General features: G+C 38.8%; 1 protein-coding gene across 4 annotated transcripts in view; it reads right to left on the bottom strand.

Moving 5' to 3' along the window:
- RAPGEF4 (Rap guanine nucleotide exchange factor 4) overlaps positions 1 to 17,189 on the bottom strand; it is a 152,007-nt gene extending 134,818 nt beyond the window's left edge. For 2 of the 4 annotated variants that reach the window (XM_021552515.4, XM_077785053.2), the window contains exons 1-3: positions 17,021 to 17,188; positions 5,583 to 5,725; positions 4,401 to 4,489 (exon numbers count right to left, since the gene is read on the bottom strand). In XM_021552515.4, coding sequence (XP_021408190.1) covers positions 4,401 to 4,489; positions 5,583 to 5,725; positions 17,021 to 17,085 — 297 coding nt within the window. In that variant the 5' untranslated portion in view covers positions 17,086 to 17,188. Of the gene's footprint in view, positions 1 to 1,143; positions 4,310 to 4,400; positions 4,490 to 5,582; positions 5,726 to 17,020 lie in introns of those variants that run through there. The other 2 variants (XM_021552514.4, XM_085584427.1) reach the window with 2 other exon arrangements.
- Positions 17,190 to 17,486: the final 297 nt, after the last annotated feature.

Here is a 17,486-nt window from a genome sequence, read left to right as displayed (position 1 = left end):
GTACATTAGTTCAGTCAATCTCTGTGTTACAATGGGTACAGCAGTTCTCATGCTCAACCTAAATAATTTAAAACTAGCTTAGGCATATTTATACAACTAACTACAGTACAAACCTATGTCACAACTTCATACAGGTTACCTCTAAAATATATAATGGCATTTACATGCTGAAAGAAGTATTGCAAGGACTACCCTGTTTAAATCCCTTTCCTTGCTAACACTTCATCTTATCATACACCTCCTTTGTCCTCAGTTTCAAAGAGCTGTGAAATTCTCCCATTTCTTACATGAACATCTGAACCTCTTTCTTCAGAGACATTCTTCTCAGCAACCCCACTAACTTATTTGGCTTTTCATCCCCAGCCCTCTGCATCTTCTTACAGCTGATGCTGCTGTACCATCCAAGCACTCACAGGTCCTTCTTTATAGCTTTTCTAAAACAGGCTAATTGTTTTTTAAGTCAATAGCCTATGTTCAATTTGGTCTATTTTTAAAAACTGACCTGCCAAAAAACCTCAAAACATAGGCAAGATAAGCTGGCAACAGGCCCCAGCACGTACTATAAGTCAGCTGGCAAAATACAGAAAAAAAAAAAAACAAACCAGAAGATCAAATTGCTATTTGGTCTTTGTCTTTTTTCTCTTCATTCCTTCTTAGTTTATCAGAAAAATCTTTGGGGTAAAAGGCTCAAATTCAAAAAAAATCAGTGTTGCAGAATCTAACAATATTGTAACCCTGATGCTTTGTCATAATGCATTTATTCCCAGCTTTATTCTGAGACATTGCCAACAGTCATCCTTAGACTGTTCTGCTTCAAAACAGAGTTCAAAAATTAAATACACACAAGGAAATGTATCAGCAATATTTTTTAAAAAACACCAAACCAGGAATACCTCTGAAAAACCTTCTATTACTAGGTATCTCCACATTGGATAGGCAACAGTGCCAAATAAAAATGAAATTCAGAATCTGATCATGACTGAGGGCAAAGACCTCTTTCTGATACATTCTACAGAGGCTGCATTTTCTGTTTATTTTGAAGGTACCTTTACTATATTTTTCTATGACTTTTAAGTACTGTATTTATCAGGGTATTTGTTACGAACAAGTTGAGGCAAGATCAAAACAGTTCATTACAGTTACCTCTGGAATTCACAGTGAGACGTTTTCACCTTGGAAAAAGTCCTCTTCGATCTCTTCTTGATTGTTGAATGTCCAGAAAAATCCATTAATAGTTTTCACAGACAGCAGACTCCACTCAGGATGTACTGGATGAGTAATCCTGTCAAATTTCTGTAGCCATTCCAATGGCAGATGAAATTACCAGCACATTTTACCAGCCCGGTGGAACAAAACTAACAGTAACAGCAAAATTTTCCCTGGCCAAACTCGTTAAAACAGGTGTGTACAGTAAATAGCCGAATAGGATCTACAACGTGGCCATTCCAGCACCGAACTCTGCACACACTCGGGTTTGCTTTGTGTTCTACCACTGCCCTCTCGTGACAAAACACAGCTTTGCAAGCAGAAAGGGTTTTTCCAAACCAGTACGAAAACAAGGCTTTATGAGATCCTAATTAGCTGTGTCTGTCCCTATTAAAGCCCTTAAAGCAATAGATGTAACAGTTCCTTTTATTGTAATTTCAAATAATAGCTAATATCAATATTTCTGTTTCTATGAATTCTCAACTTGGTCCTAATCAGTATTACTAATATTTCTGAAAGAAATCACTGGCATCTAGATTAGTAAACTGCTGTGCAGCAAAAATATGTGTGAATTAATATCTCACTAGCTACACTGAAGTCTTGATCCATTAGTACGTTAAGATTTAATTTTTAGTGCAAGACATGTTCCTACATGCTTGTGCAAGAACAAAGGCTATTGAGACATTTTTAGTAGGGACCAAGTGCACGTAACTTGCTGCACTTCTAATGGGAGAAAGCTACCAATCACCAAAGGTGACTGTACAGAGGTAGCACATGTACACAGATAAACACCTAGCAAAATGAGACTCATTTTTAAACAAGAGAACTTATTTTCTGTATTTACATTAAAACTGTAGGCATCATCATATTATCATAGGATAATTCAAGCTGCAAGAAAACTCAGGATATCATCTAATACAACCTCCTGTTTATCTGAAGTATTAAACGGTGTCCAAATTTATTAGTCATGCCTGAAGACATTTTAACCAATAGGAAGCTAAATACCAAGTTAGCTTCTCTCCTGCTAGGAAAGATGGAATAATTCTGTACCTTTACAAACTTCTACACTCAGGTAAACACCTGTATCTATCCTGCTCTGCTGGAAGTTTCTCATTAGCATTAGTGCCATTTATGGTATAGTAATAGCAGAGCAATTAGTCATTATTACAATTTGGCAAAGGAACCCTTCACCCCTGGGTGATGTGATTGGAAAATGTGCTCCAAGTAGCCCTACTACTTAAGCACTGGTCATCCATTCCCAGCTGGGAGCACAATGCTGTCAACTGAGCGCGCCAGGGCTGCCGTGCCAGCAATACACCACCTTATTGCCTCCATCATCTGGGTTCCTAGTGAGCACAGTAGGCAGGGAGTGCTAGCAAGTACTTCAAATTCAAGAATGACCAGTACTGAGCCAACAAGAAAGTATAGGCAAGACTGTACAGGAACCACATGCAGGAGCTACAGGCAGGAGAATGAGAAGGAGACCAAGAATGAACAAGGAGGGCTATGGTATAAACCCCAAACTGGAGCAAAACCAGCGAAAATGTTGGACTCAAATTTAGGAGTCACCAAACATCAAAATTATTCAGACAGGAATGGTAAACGCATGGGTTGCCATGTTTTTGGCAGTGAGGCTGTATTCTAGGGCAACTAGGCAGTGGTAAGAATTCAGTTTGTTGTTCATGTGAGAAGGAAAGGTGAGGTAAGGAATAGCTACGGAATATAATTTCTGAAACTAGAATTACATGAATTGTAGTTCAACAGCTTCCTACTAGCAGGAAAATTGAGTTAACCTGAACAAGTAGGAAAAAATATTTACATTATTTTCATTAAGAAACTGAAGTGTTCCCTACTCCATCTAATGGAACAAATCAACACTCCAAAGAGATTCTTAATTTAACATCCAGATTGTGCAGATGTATTACTTTCTAAGTAAAGAACATTGATTCTTCTCAACAGTGTAGTGCCATCTTTTGGCAAACACCGGAAAATCCTGATTGCTTTAGACTTGCACAGAAAAGGGTCTCATATGAGTCCAGTACTGTTCCAAATTGTGACAATACCAATGACAGCTAGGCTATGCCAAGAATTGCTCAAATTAAGCTAATTATACTCTCAATCAATCTCTACTTAGTTCAGTGAAGAGGTTGCTAAAAATAATACAAAAAGTTCCTTTTGCATCTACCATTCTACTGCAGGAAATAGAAAGATTCATTACTCTGCCTTGACTTGCATTCTGACCCAATTTCAATGGTGATGCAATGCTCAACAAAGTGAAAAAAATCAAATTTCTGCTATGAGCAAAAAACCTTCTTCAATCAAACTTTGGGCAAAGAATACACCATCACCATCCCCCTGCTACACATGCAATATTCAATCCAGATGGGGAAAATGGGTAGTAGTCCAGGGTAGCTATACTACTCATGTGAAGGCACAACAAGCCCCTTATCACAGGTACAACCCCATGCCGAGCTACATCATGGGACAATCACTGATCTCAAACATGGGAGCAGAGAAGGGACAGGATGCCTTCCCAGAAGACTAAACTCACAGCAGCAAGTACATGGCACAAGACAACATTGATGAAAGACTCTACGAGAAGTATCTCTTCCCTTTAGATTTTTATTTACTCTAAATTTTATAAATCCAGGAGCACCAAGATACTGAGAAACCACTTTAAATTTGGAGAGAATCTTACTTGTTCTTCTGTTTCTTAACACTGAATAAGTATTACCTCTAGGCTTCTTGTCCAACATGGCAGCAGATCCAATAGTCTGCCACTTCCCCATTTCTGCAGTGGAGACTGCATTATGCTGTTATTAGACTGCACTGTCATTGGGTTCGTTTTGAACTTCCTGAAGAAGAACTGAATTAAAATATTTCTAGGGAATGAATTAACAACTCTCCAATCTTTAGTACAACTTCAATAGCACTACAAGAAAAGACAGAGGAATCTTGTTTCACATTAAAATGTGAACCATTTCCAGAGTATTACATTTCAGTTTCTTGAAATCAATGGTATGATTTGCCTTCCTTAGACTAAGGATAACTAAGACTAAAAGAAACACAGAGAAACATATACAGACAGATATTACAAAATATCTGTATAGAATGTGTCATTATCTACCTCACCATAAATTATATTCTTCCTTTGTACTACTGACTGGATGGTCGCAATGAAAAATCTATCTTACCTGGTGGTTGCTTGTATCAGACACCTTCACATCCAGTGATCCTGTCAGGACAGCATACCAATTTGTCCCAATATCACCCTGTCGGAATACTGGAAAGATGAAATCTTGTAAATAAAAGTTATCACTTTAAGTTTAGCAACAGTAATAAACATCTTCTCACATATTACTGCAATACTGCAGTTACTGCTGTCACCATACCATTTGCCATATGAGATTACTTATTTACTATTACAGTAATACTTCCAGTAACACTAGAAAGAAAGTACATATTTTAGTAAACTAGTCAATACACTATGGAAACAATGAAAGCACATAGAAGTGCTTCACTCTTCTCCCCAGTTAGTTCTACTGTTCTCTTTGTGAATTTCAAAGGGACATTGTTCAGAAAAGGTTTTTCCTTGTTTGTTTTGTTTCTTTGGTTTGTTAATTAACTATCTTCTAATGCAGACACAGCTACCAATGAATTCAGTAAGAGTTCCAGCTGAACAGCAACTGCAAGACTTTGATGTCCAGGCATTCCAACTGTGTGATTACAGAGCATCAAAATCCCTGTTACTCTAAGCAAACCCCAGTGGTGCATGCCAGATTTATCTGAGGTGTTTCTGAGACTTTACTAATACCACAGGTTTGCATCAGCTATTCCCCTGGTATGCATTCCCCTCACAGGACTACCACTTATTCCCATCTTAGCTTCATAGACCAAGCACAAGTGAGCACCTACATCTGGCCCATAGGCTGCCATGCCAGCGCAGCCACGGAGCTGTTGCACCCTGCAGCAGTTTGCAGCTCTGCAGGTCTGGCTTGTGCTAGCCAGGTGCCTGGAAACCACACACTATCAGTGATGTGCCTTGCTGACACACCTTTGCCCCCGACTGCACAAAGCACTGGCAAAAGCGATCAATAATACATTTATAGGGGAAGAATGAGGCTTAAGTCCAATGACTGGCTTGTAATCTTTCGACAGAACAGTGGCAGAGTCTTACATCCCACTGTATGCCTTGCTACCATAGATTCACTACACACTGCATTTGTAGAGCAAGCAGCACTTTAGTCCTGCTTTGCCCCATGACTGTGACTGTAAACATTCCACTGATTCTGCTCTCATCAGTCTCCTAAAGACAATCACAGTCTAACCCCCAAGTTTATCTACATAAAATACATAATCATATGAAGCTGTCTTACATGTGATTCCTTTTTCCAGATTTTCATAATATCCACAGAGACATATCTGCTGGAGAAGGTTTGGATGAAATTTCTCAAAAGCTTTCACTTCTTTCAGTCGTGTGAATATTATATCTACATCTTCACTAGAACGTTCTAAAGGCCTGCAAAAAAAGAAAATAAAAGAAAACAAAAGACAAGGGCTTAATCATAGAAACATCCCCACCTGCATGCACCAAACTTAAAAATGTTTGCATTAAATATCACACCATAATATAAATTAAAATGCATTTTACAACTACATAAGTCCTTCCAAGACATCCTAACAACTGCCCTTTATCAACTTGAGCATGATTCTTATCATTTCAACACAGGCAGTGTCCAGAAGCCCACTTAGCACCAAGGTCTCAATGCAGCATCACTGTACAAGTATACATGATGATACAGCACTTATCCTAAAGATCTTTGAATGATATGTAGTTTTAGCTTTGTAAGAAAGCATTAACAAACAGATGTCCAAACACAAGATGTCTGTGGAATCAGTGCCCAAAACAGATGTTCTCTATCTAGCTAAATGGAAAGCATTACATACCAACAGTAACTCCTACATCCAAGCTTCTCTTCTGCATTTTACTGACTATAAACTGACTTTCCTCTTCTCACTTTCAAGGAAGAAGGAAAACTTGAATATGTATATTCTCTTCCACAGTTTCTGTCTCTTAGTGTTGGACAAATTAAATATGCAAGCAAGGATCTTTATTTTTCATCGGTAACAGTCACGAGTTTTAATTCCAATATTTAAAATATTTAAAATCTTTTACAGTAACACCTTTTGAAAAAACTAAGATTTCAAGAAAAATACAACTGCAGAACTCTCTACAACAAAGTAGTGTGTAGACCAGCAGTTCAGCATATTTCCATACATTTATGAAAATAAAGTGATTTAGCTCTGCATCACCCTTTAAATGTGATTATCAAATATTATAAATCAGCAGGTAAGCCAAACACTAGCTGACAGCATTAGAAAAAGAAATTATAAGAGACTAAAGGCAAACCACTAAGGACAGAAAGAAACAGAATTTTCCTAGGACATCATGCTGGATCAGATTAAATTATTCTTGTATAAAGGCATAACAGAAAGAGAGATAACTGCTTGTAATCATTAGACTTATCACTCACTCAAATGTTGCTAGTTAATTTTACTGACAAAAATGTCCTTTTTGACACTGGATGAGCTTATAATGAACAGAAGTCAGGCAGCTATAATGAAAGAAGACTAAGTTCACAAATACATATTTTTATTCACCTTATTGTTATACTAACGGTGCAAGCACTCCTTCAAAGAAGATTTTTTTAAAGATTTCTCTTTGAAATCAAAGAATTCAAGGAATCAAAATCTTTGTCTCAGTGAAGAAACCCAGATCCTACTTGCATTGAATCACAATATCTCATCTTTCTTATTAAATTATGTCTAGGAGGGATTAAATCTCTATTCTCGTTTATACTCCAATTTACCCTTATTAACTACAGATGAGAATAATAATTCTCTGGTGTATGCACTTGCTTCTACATCACAGTGACATCCTCTTACCACTTCAAACTACAATCAACTACAATAGCTCTCTTTTGAAATATTTCATGCAAGATTTTCACCCATTTCTTTTTTTCTTGATTGTGCACTAGCTGACAAGTACTAATAAGCATTAACTCTCTTGTCAAAATCCTTTTAAGAAGATTAGGAGGTGCAGCTTGCAAACAGATTTACAATCTACTTATACAAGATCCCTACCCAAACGACACTACTCTTGAAACACTAACTACCTTAATTTACAGACTCTCAAAAATAACAGCAAAAACTAACAATTCAAAAAGACGAGATCATTTTCAGAAAATCATCCAATTCAAGATTTAGCCATCTGGTTAAGATCATTAATTTTTATTCATAAAAATTAACAAGGATTCAACTTGTTTGACAACAAGATGCCTTAACATTTTTTTTTCAGAGTTCCTGGGAAATGTCCTCAGTGTTAAAGGAGTACAGAATTAACAACAGGTTTCCCAAGCTGAGGTGGCCCTTACCCTTAGGGGAGCACATGAAATTTTGCCCGTGTAAAATTTCAGAATGCAGTGTAACAGTGGTATTAGTAGCACTCAAACTCATTTCTACTAAGTGTTTATAATCTATAGCAATTAATCTGGTTCCAAAATCCAAGTATTAGTTACTGAGAAAAATGTACCATGGCATCAATTAACTGGTTTTCCACAGGCCTGCAAAACTCGGGCAAAGTTTGACCACTTTCTACAAAGCATATTTTAATAAAATTGTCATGGTAGCTTGCAATTATAATTAACTTGACATTCATTATCATTAACTTAATGTTAAACTATTTATGATGCCAAATTTTGTTTTCTGTTTCCTAAGTACAAGCTCCCTAACCTGGAACATAAACAAGACAGGACACCAAAATTTATTTCTTCATCACAGCTATCTGACTGTAAACTTGTTTTTTTTTGTAAAGCATAGTTTTTAGACAGCTAATGCTATAATATAGTCCTTAGACCATTAATGAGTCAGTCTATTAATAGAAAAGTACTACTGGTGGCAGATGGAGAAATATTCAAGCTTTATTGTCACTGTAGTCACACTTAAAAAAGACAATGGTATTAATCAAAAAAGGAATCATTCCTCAGAACACAAAGATATGCTGCAAAAATCAATCCCAAAGAATATCCTTACACTCCCAATATGGCTCCAAAAGCCCATGGAAAGACTTTTCCAGATACCTCATCAGAGTACCTAAACACAGCTCTCTGTGATCACCACTGTTGCTCAGTCTCACTGAGCTTAGCCCTCCTCTATTAAACTACTGCTGGTGCAGATTTATTTCTGTTCTGTTCTGGTACATTGATGCTGATGGTACTGAAGTATCCCTTCACTGCTGATGCTGCAGAGTTACAATCTCATATTCATGACTCATATTTCAATGAGTCTTCAGCTACCACTTGTTTTTCTGCTAAAGCTTCTGTCCTGTATCCATTTCTGAAATCTCAAGACCAATGTATGGAATTAGGACCATAGGTTAATCTAAAAGAATGAACAAATATATTAAACCAATGAGAATCCTCCAGCTCTCATTTGGTAGATGTATGAGCTGGATAAAAACATTTTAAGGCAAGTGAAGCACTTCTTCCCTAGACCACCCCACTCAATTTAAAATAAATTTTAAGTCAAACTGTGCTGACATCTCATTTCACTGTAGCCAAAGCCAAGGGGGCACTTCAAGAGTAGCAAAGCAGGGCTACCAAATAATTTATTAGGAAGGCATGAAATGCAAGAGTAATTTATTTTCACTACCCTACAAGCCTTTCTGCTTTGTTTGACCCAAAAATGCCTTCTAATTTATATTACTAATTTGCCTCTTCAGAGCATAGTAAGTGATTAGTAATGTTTTCACACAATACATCATTTATCTTCCCCTTCTTCAATACAACATCACAGCATACATATACAAGTGATAGCATCAATGTTAGTTACACATTTCTATTCAATTATGTCAATAAGGCATTTTTTAAAGATTATTTTACCCCTCCTTACTTGGATGTGAAGATTTCAGGAGCATATTTTATATACACAAAACAATCTTTTGACAATGTCTGCTTGACTACCTATGAAAGGCAATTATAAAGAAAATCTGCCCAAAGTCTATCCTCGTAAGGCTGTTGAGCTGGCAGTGCTGGCAGCCCTGAAAGCCAGCCACATCCTGGGCAGGATCAGAAGCAGCATGGCCAGCAGGTCCAGAGAGATAATTCTCCCCTCCTACTCTGCTCTCATGAGACCCCACATGGAGCCCTGCATTCAGCTCTGGAACCCCCAACATATTAAGAACATGAACCTGCTGGAGCAAGTCCAGAGGAGGAGCATGAAGGTGACAAGAGGGCTGGACTTCCTCTCCTATGAACACAGGCTGAGAGAAAAGAGAAGGCTCCAAGGAGATTTTAGAACACCTTCCAGTACCTAATGGGGCCTACAAGAAAGCTGGAGAAGGACAAGACATTTAGTGACAGGTCAAGGGGCAATGGTTTTAAACTGCAAGAGGGTAGGTTGAAATTTAGAGTTTAGGAATACATTTTAAATTCTGAGGGTGGTGAAGCACAGGAACAGTTTGCCCAGAGACACCACAGATGCTCCATCCCTGGCAGTGTTCAAGGCCAGGCTGGCTAGGACCCTGAGCAACCTAGTCTAGTGGAAGCTGTCCTTGCCCATGGCTAGAGGGGTTGGAATGAGACAGTATAAGGTCCCCTCCAACCCAAGCCATTCTATAATTCTCTCTTGGATTTTTAAATGTAAACTACTCAAGCTCAAAATTCAAATACAGACAGAGGACAACTCTTACAATTCTTCACATACATAACCCGGGCAAAGTATTTCTGTTCACATGCAATATACATAGCTTTATAAAAGAACCTATTTTGATTAAGTATTTCTCAGATTAAGTATTTTTAAGATTATTAACCTATTTGCATGTTTATGTGGGATATTATGAAAGACTTTTTAACCTAGAAGGAATAAACAAGTTGGAGTTTTTTGATTTGCTTTTGTAAACTTAATCCAACTATAACCTATTACTTTCTGTTACCATATGTCCTTTTCTTTAGGTTCTTTCTGATAGTGGGTTTGACATTTGAGAAAACAGAATATATGTGGTTTTACCTTCTTTGATAAGATGCCTCTAGAATTTGAAAATTATTATTTCTATAAAACATGTTCAAAAACCTGAATCATGCTCTAATTGAAAGAAAGCATTGAATTCCCTTCCCTTAATCTTTTTAACTTTTTAAAACAGCAGTATTTCAATTCCGACAGCAATGAACTGCCCACAAAAGATGAGCAGATGGATCTATTTCTTCTTTCTGTTGAGACTGTAGAAAACAGTTAAAACACTAGAACAAACAAATAAAACTAATTCATTGCTGGGTTAAAACCAAAGCATCAATGCAAAGATGCAAAGGCAAACTCTATGGGTGGAAAGTATCAGTAACCCTCACCATGGACCATTTAGTGAATTTAACAGTACTTTAAAAAATATATTCAGCTGTGAAACATGAGCAAGTAGACAGCACCAAAGAATGCCAATTAAAACCAGATAATTTATCTGTACTTTCTTCTGTCCTTTCCTGACATGTAGAAAAATGCTGCAGAATGCAGAAAAATACCAGTACCAACAAACCATCTTTCCTTCATGTGAGCAGAACAATACTGCAACTCCGTCCTCCACACAATGCTGTAAGGCTCTTTGACTTTTCATTTCTCTTTGAGAAAGGAAAGTTTAAGAGTGCAATATCAGTGATCTGTCAAAGCATTTTAGCATTAATGTATTGAGTAAGGCACTCAAATCTAACAATAAATTAAGTTACTTTTAATCTGAAGTAGTTTCTAGATAAGGGTTTACTTCAATGGCAACAGAAGATAATTAACTCCCACCAAGAGCACTTTTCACTTTTTACAATGGTATTACTAAATCTGTTTTCAACACTCAGATTTCAGATCCTCTTTCCCTTGTCACGGGAAAAGCCTCATCTTGAGGTTTTTAAACAATAATCAAATTACTATTCTTTTCTCTTGAATGTCATTTTAAGAGACTTTGGGATTCCAACTCTCTTTTCCTCTGACAAACAGGAAATAGAATTTTATTTAAACACCGTTTTCTAAGACTCTTAAACATCTAAATCATTCTGAAGTTTAGATTTAAAAAAAAAGGCAACACAAGTAAAATTGCTCATGCTTAGTTTTCAGCTAATTACTACTGTCACCTACACTCAGAATCCCTGTGATAATCTCTCAGGTCCTGCAACATAAATTACAAGGAATATTGTAGATAATCCTGATCTACACAAGTACCAAATGGCCAGCCAGTTAAATGGAGACCGACTGGCTGCCAGCTGCAGTTAGATGAGTTCCATCTTTTTTTGTGAGGACAAAAGGAAGGCAAATATAGGGGACTCTCTTTTACCTATCTCATTATCATATTACTCAATTAAATAAGCTTGATCAATACACTGAAAAATTATTGGAGAGTTAAACAGTGCAACCAAGTGTGCTCATTTCTTTACATATCCTGATGTATTTATTATGCATCCCTCCAAAAGATCAATTTTTAGATCTGTATCTAGAGTGAATGGCAAAAGATGTATTTATTAACTGGTTATATTCATAAAGACTTAAGTTAAAAATACACCACTGAACAATATATATCTAGGAGGAAATAGACTCTTTTCCACCTTTGTTTGCTTCTAGAAAGACAGAATAATTCAAGAGAAATCAAAATGCAAAATTATGTTCTTTCATTTGTGAGACTCTTTATATATTACTGATGCTTTGTAATCAAGATGTGACTAAATCTTATTGAATTAAACCTCCAAATTTCATAAACATTAAACTGGAGCTCAGGACAGTTAAAAAGCCATTTGACAGGAGTAAATCCAGATGTAATTGCATTAACCAGCACTGTAGCTACATAATAAACATTAAAAGCACTTTAATATGAAGACAGACTCTGAGATACACTGCAAATGAAATCTGTAATTGAACAATATGCATGTGATAATATCCCTCAATTCAAACTCTGGCCACCACTATTCACCAATAACACCATGCCAAATGCACCTTTCCTAATTTAGGATCTGCATTGTAACAGCTAGTGAAAATTTAAAGTTTACAGCAACAATGAAATAAGTTTTACAGATTTACACTTGCATGCATTTTGACAACTGACGAATTCAAAGACGAAAGGGAAAGTCAGCTCAGGAAACATTCACGGATACTGATAAAGCAGAAGAAATAGTAACTGATCACGCCGAATACTGTGCAGAAAATACAGCACAAAGGAAGTAGCATTAGAATGATAAGCTTTGTTAAATGTAGCAAATTGCAAGATGCAGACAAAAACAGATGCCATGGTAGATAGAAAAGTACTTGTTTTTGGAAAATAGCTGGTGAACACCTGACTTTGAGGGCACAGTTTCAATCAGCTGGTTTGTTGGGTTTTTTTATTCCTTTGCTAGAACATGGAGTTTTGTTATAAAAGAAAATTAATCTGCTCAGAGTATAGGATTTTGGAGATCAAATCCTAACAACATGTCAGAAAGAACTCAGGCAACAAGAGTTCAGACATGTTTCCAGTATCATTTGGTGAAAGAGAAAACCTACAGTTGCACATGTAGTATACTAATTGTGCAGCCACTTCACAAGACTACCAACTAAATTTTAATGTATCATGTCCTAACAAGCATGTGCACATAGTGCCTTGCTCTGGTGGGCTATGACAATGTTTACACACATTAACTTTCTCCTCCTCTTAATACCTGTCCATGGCACAAGAGTGTAACTTACTGCAATCACATGTAACAAATGGAAGCCAATACTGCAAATGTGAAACCCAGAGAGCAAAGAATAAAACAGCTCATTTAAAATACAACTCCAGCTCTCACTAGGATTTAATCTGAATTCACATGTTTGATAAAATGCACAGACCTACAAACAATTATTTTGGTTTTTCTAAGAAAGCACGTAAAGGGTTTTTTATTATTCAGAAGACTGCACCTTTGCACTGAACTAGAAAATGAGGTGCATGATGTGGAAAGATAAATTTGTTATTCATCACTCTCAGAAGACTGCACCCTCACATGAGCGCTAGAAGGCACTTAGGCTATGTCTATACAGCTCTGAGTTTCCACATCCACTGCAGTGCCTTCTGCTGCTATACCCCCACACTGACTTGATCCAAGCATATACCAGCTTAGTCACACACCACACAGAGAGAAAACACAAAGCACACAAGCCAACCGGAACTGCAGTGTATAGCCATGATTTTGCTCAGATGCAAATTACATGGAAATAGTGATATTCCTATGGATTTGTTACAAATAAAAAGCAAGAGAGGAATTTATATAGAAGACAGTGTAAGTTTTACCAATTACACAAAAATATATATTAAAATAAAATAGCACCATAATGCAATTGTATTCCTAATACTACGTGATTATAAATCTATATCCCACTATCTTTGACATAATTAAAGGTTATAGAGGATGACAAGCATTTTCTCTATTTATTCTACAACAATTCTCTCAGAATATTAATTCTTCATTCTAGCCTATCTGTATGCTCACAAGGGATCCCTTGTTTACTACTAAGCAAAGCTTGCATCTCAAACACGTTACACTGAACTAAAAAACCAAATCCTGATTCAAATATGTTGCTGTTATGGAGCTTCAATCCGAATTTACATTCAAATCTGTGGGAGGAACAGGTCTGAGATACTACCCAGGATGCATTATTTTCCATTTTTCAAACACAAATGCTACAAGACTAACAAGGATGACAAGGTTATAAAGGTTCAGTATGTATCATATGTCCTTGAAAAGCCCATTCCTACTTAAATAATTTATAAGTCATTAGGAAAAGACCATAACATTCTTAGCACAACAGGCCAGTGAAGTTATATGCTTTGCCCTGTGATCCACTCCTCCAGCCTGTTTTGGCACTGAAGGTTACATTTAATTAAGAGAAAAACATCAGATGCCATAACCAGCCAAAAAATACTTTATCTACCATTCAGTAAAGGTATCATCAACATGGAAATTTCCTGGGTCAGATGGTGTTTGGTGTGAAAGAACACATAAGAATAGAGAAAACATTCTTCCTAAGTTAACTGTACACATATGCATAAATCAGTGACCCTTTTTTAAATTATGTGCAGAGCAGACATACACAAAAGTACTAAGATTAGAGGGATACTTCTGCTCCCTAAGAAATAAGTGGTAAGGCAACTATTACTTCAAATGTAAAAGGACTGGTTTCCTCAAGAGAAAAATTATTTACATCTCCAGGTAGTACCTGGATGTACAGTTGCTCACTGCTGATCCTCTCTCACCTCTGCAAAAATAAAATATTCTTGATAGAGCATAATGTTCTGAAATTTTCCTTACCTTTACACTTGTAACTTTAATATAAAAACTGTCCAATGTACTTGATTTTTAAGTGTGCATCTTTGACTTCTGTGGCCAGTAACTACACATGGAAGCTGGACAACTACACATGGACAAACTACTGGTAGCCCACAGCCCACCAGTACCCTACACAGTAATAACATTTCTCCTGTAACATTTTGGCAGTTCTTAATTTTTATATGTGCTCTAATTTTAAATGTTATTAGTTCCACTTTGATACATGATTTGGGGAAAAACCTAAAGAACAAATACAAAATACATAATTTCTACACATGATGTATTTTGCTATTTCCATTTTGAAATTTTTTCCCCCACATAATTATATTGCATAATCCATATTACATGTTATTTTAATTGTCTTTGTTGAGGGTCACTTAATATTCTAAAGCATACCAGTTTTAGAACTGTTTTCCTCCTGGAAATACATTCATTGACTTAAACATACTAAAACTTCATTTATTATTTAGTAAAAACACGTGGTACTCTATAGAGAGTTCTGTGAATAGGGATCATTAGTGATCCCTATTCACAGAATTCACACTTGGGATAGAAACTTCGATACAATTTTTAAAAGGTTTAAAATACATTGACTTAGATAGTAATTCAAATTACTACACAGGTAAGATTATCTATAGAAAATAAATATGCTTTAGAAATAGAAATAAGTTAAGTAAAAACACTTTATCTACATTTTTAGGTGGAAAACCAGAATCAAATGCCTAAGTGTACTTCCTATGATCACAAAGCAGAGCACAGCAGAGACCAGGAAAAAAACCTAAAATTTTTCTTTTTATGGGTTTGTCTTACATATAGACTGTCTTCTGGGAAAGGGTAAGGCATTATTCTTAAGAGCACTTGGAACTGATTCTTTCCACTCAACAAATTGGTGCTACTAGCTTACTCCAAATAACAAAAAGAAAGTTTCACCTTAATTGCTCTAATGAAATTTGTGCTACAGAAAGGGTCAGCTTCTTAATTATGACAGAAAGTCAGCTTCTTAATTATGACAGAGAGATTTCTAAATTAAATGTCACACATATGTCTGCTAAATACATAATCTACTCCCCAAGGTTATGTACTTCATTAAGCCCTGAATTTTAGGTCACAATTTGGATCTCACAGCATAGAGGAAAACAGAAATGACAGGATCACCAAACTAAAAGTACTGGGACTCACGTTCTCCTTCACATCCACTCAATGTCACTTTACAGAGAGGCCTCACTTTGATTCTTAGACGGCTAGATTACCATCAGCAGTTCTGTTTGTATTTACAAGTTCTTTCAACATTTATACACATTATTTGATCTCTAAGTGATTAGTCTTAAGTGTCATGATACAGAGGAGGACCAGTGTCTGTGGTAGGTGTCTAGAGCGTCTAGCCCAAAAGTTTCATTAACTTACGGTTTGCTACCTAGCCTGCTAATGAAAACCTAGTAAGTGCAGTCCTACAAGACTAAGAATTACCTGAAAAGGGGAGAAACTACGAGAAGGGGAAGGTCCCCTCTGTGTGCACAAATGGTTCTCTCCACAGCACAGCCCCAAGTTACACCATCTGTCAAAAGCTGGCTCAGGATGTTCAGCTAACTGCCATACACCGCATAAGGGAATTCTCTCTAATAGCTTTCTTTTGAGCTGCATAGGGTGTCTGTGGTCTACATTTTTGTAAACTAAATTCCTAGATCACAGGAGACACAGTGAGTGTTCAGATATTAAATGACTTCCGAACTAACCTAAGAATCAAAGGTATGCATACAGCAAAGGGCGTTCAAACCACCCGCTACGCGACTCGACATTTCGAGACTTTGGGCTGCAGCACAGAGAAAGCACTGCGGAGAATTTTAACGTTGTTTTTTCAATAATAATAATAATTTTCCCGTATCTTTGGCAGCGCGCACACCACCTCTGAGCACACGTCAGCCAGCCGTGCCTCCCACCCACGCGATGCCGCCGCACACCCGCGGGCCCGGGGCGCCGCAGCGGGGACGAAGGGACTCGTCCTTCGCCGCCCGCCCTGCCTCGGCGCTGGGCGGGGGCGGTGCGGCCGCGGGAGGCGGGGGCGGTGTGCCGAGCCGAGCCGAGCCGAGGCAGCGGCAGGTGCGCTGTGAGGGCAGGTGAGGGCGGACGGGGCAGAACGCAGTGGGTCTGCCATGGCCGATACGGAGCGTGCCCGGCTGGCAGCCCCAGGCCCTCTCCCCCACCCCGTGCAGCATCTTCCCAGCGGGGAGCAGCAATCCCGATGGGGACTGCCTGTCCCCTCCGCTGCCCAGAGTATTTCCAGCCCTCCTCCTCGCCTGCCGCCCTGGCTTCCCCCAGGCGTTTTGCTTCCCACCTGCACGCTCCTTATGTAAGGCAGGATCTGACGGAGAGAGGGGAGAGGGGTGTCAGCGCAGACACACACACATACATACACACGCATCCCTCCGCAGCCGCTCCTGGCAGGATGCCGATACCTTTTATCCAGGCACGCGATCCACTCGCCGGAGGACGAGGAATGGGAGGCGTGAGCGGCGACCATGTTGGGCCGGGATCAGGTTGCCGCGCACCCGGCTGGCGGCGGCTCCCCCCGCCCGCGCGCCGGTCGGTCGGTCCGTCCGTGCCGCCCGCCTCCCCGCGCGCACGGCGCGATGGGCTCGCCCAGGCCCGCCGCCCTCACGGCCCGCCGCCCTCACGGCCCGCCGCCCTCACGGCCCGCCCGCGGCCGGGCGCGACCCGCGGCCGCCGGCTGCGCGGCCCCGCCTCAGCGCGGAGCGCCGGGGGCGGGAGGAACCGCACCTGGGCCCGGCTTAGTGATCCCGCCCCTCGCTTCACCTTGCCTTGGTTTGGATTGGAGGCTTAATTGAAATCAGCAGCTCCGGAGTATTTTACCGGCGCTCCCGAGCGCTGCGTGTCTGTCCCGTCCCCCCGCCCTCAGCAACA

Source organism: Lonchura striata, chromosome 7 (genome assembly GCF_050655825.1).
Source record: "Lonchura striata isolate lonStrDom1 chromosome 7, ASM5065582v1, whole genome shotgun sequence".
Taxonomy (NCBI): Eukaryota; Metazoa; Chordata; class Aves; order Passeriformes; family Estrildidae; genus Lonchura; species Lonchura striata.
Note: the sequence above shows the minus strand (reverse complement) of the source record. Positions and strands in the feature narration are given on the sequence as shown.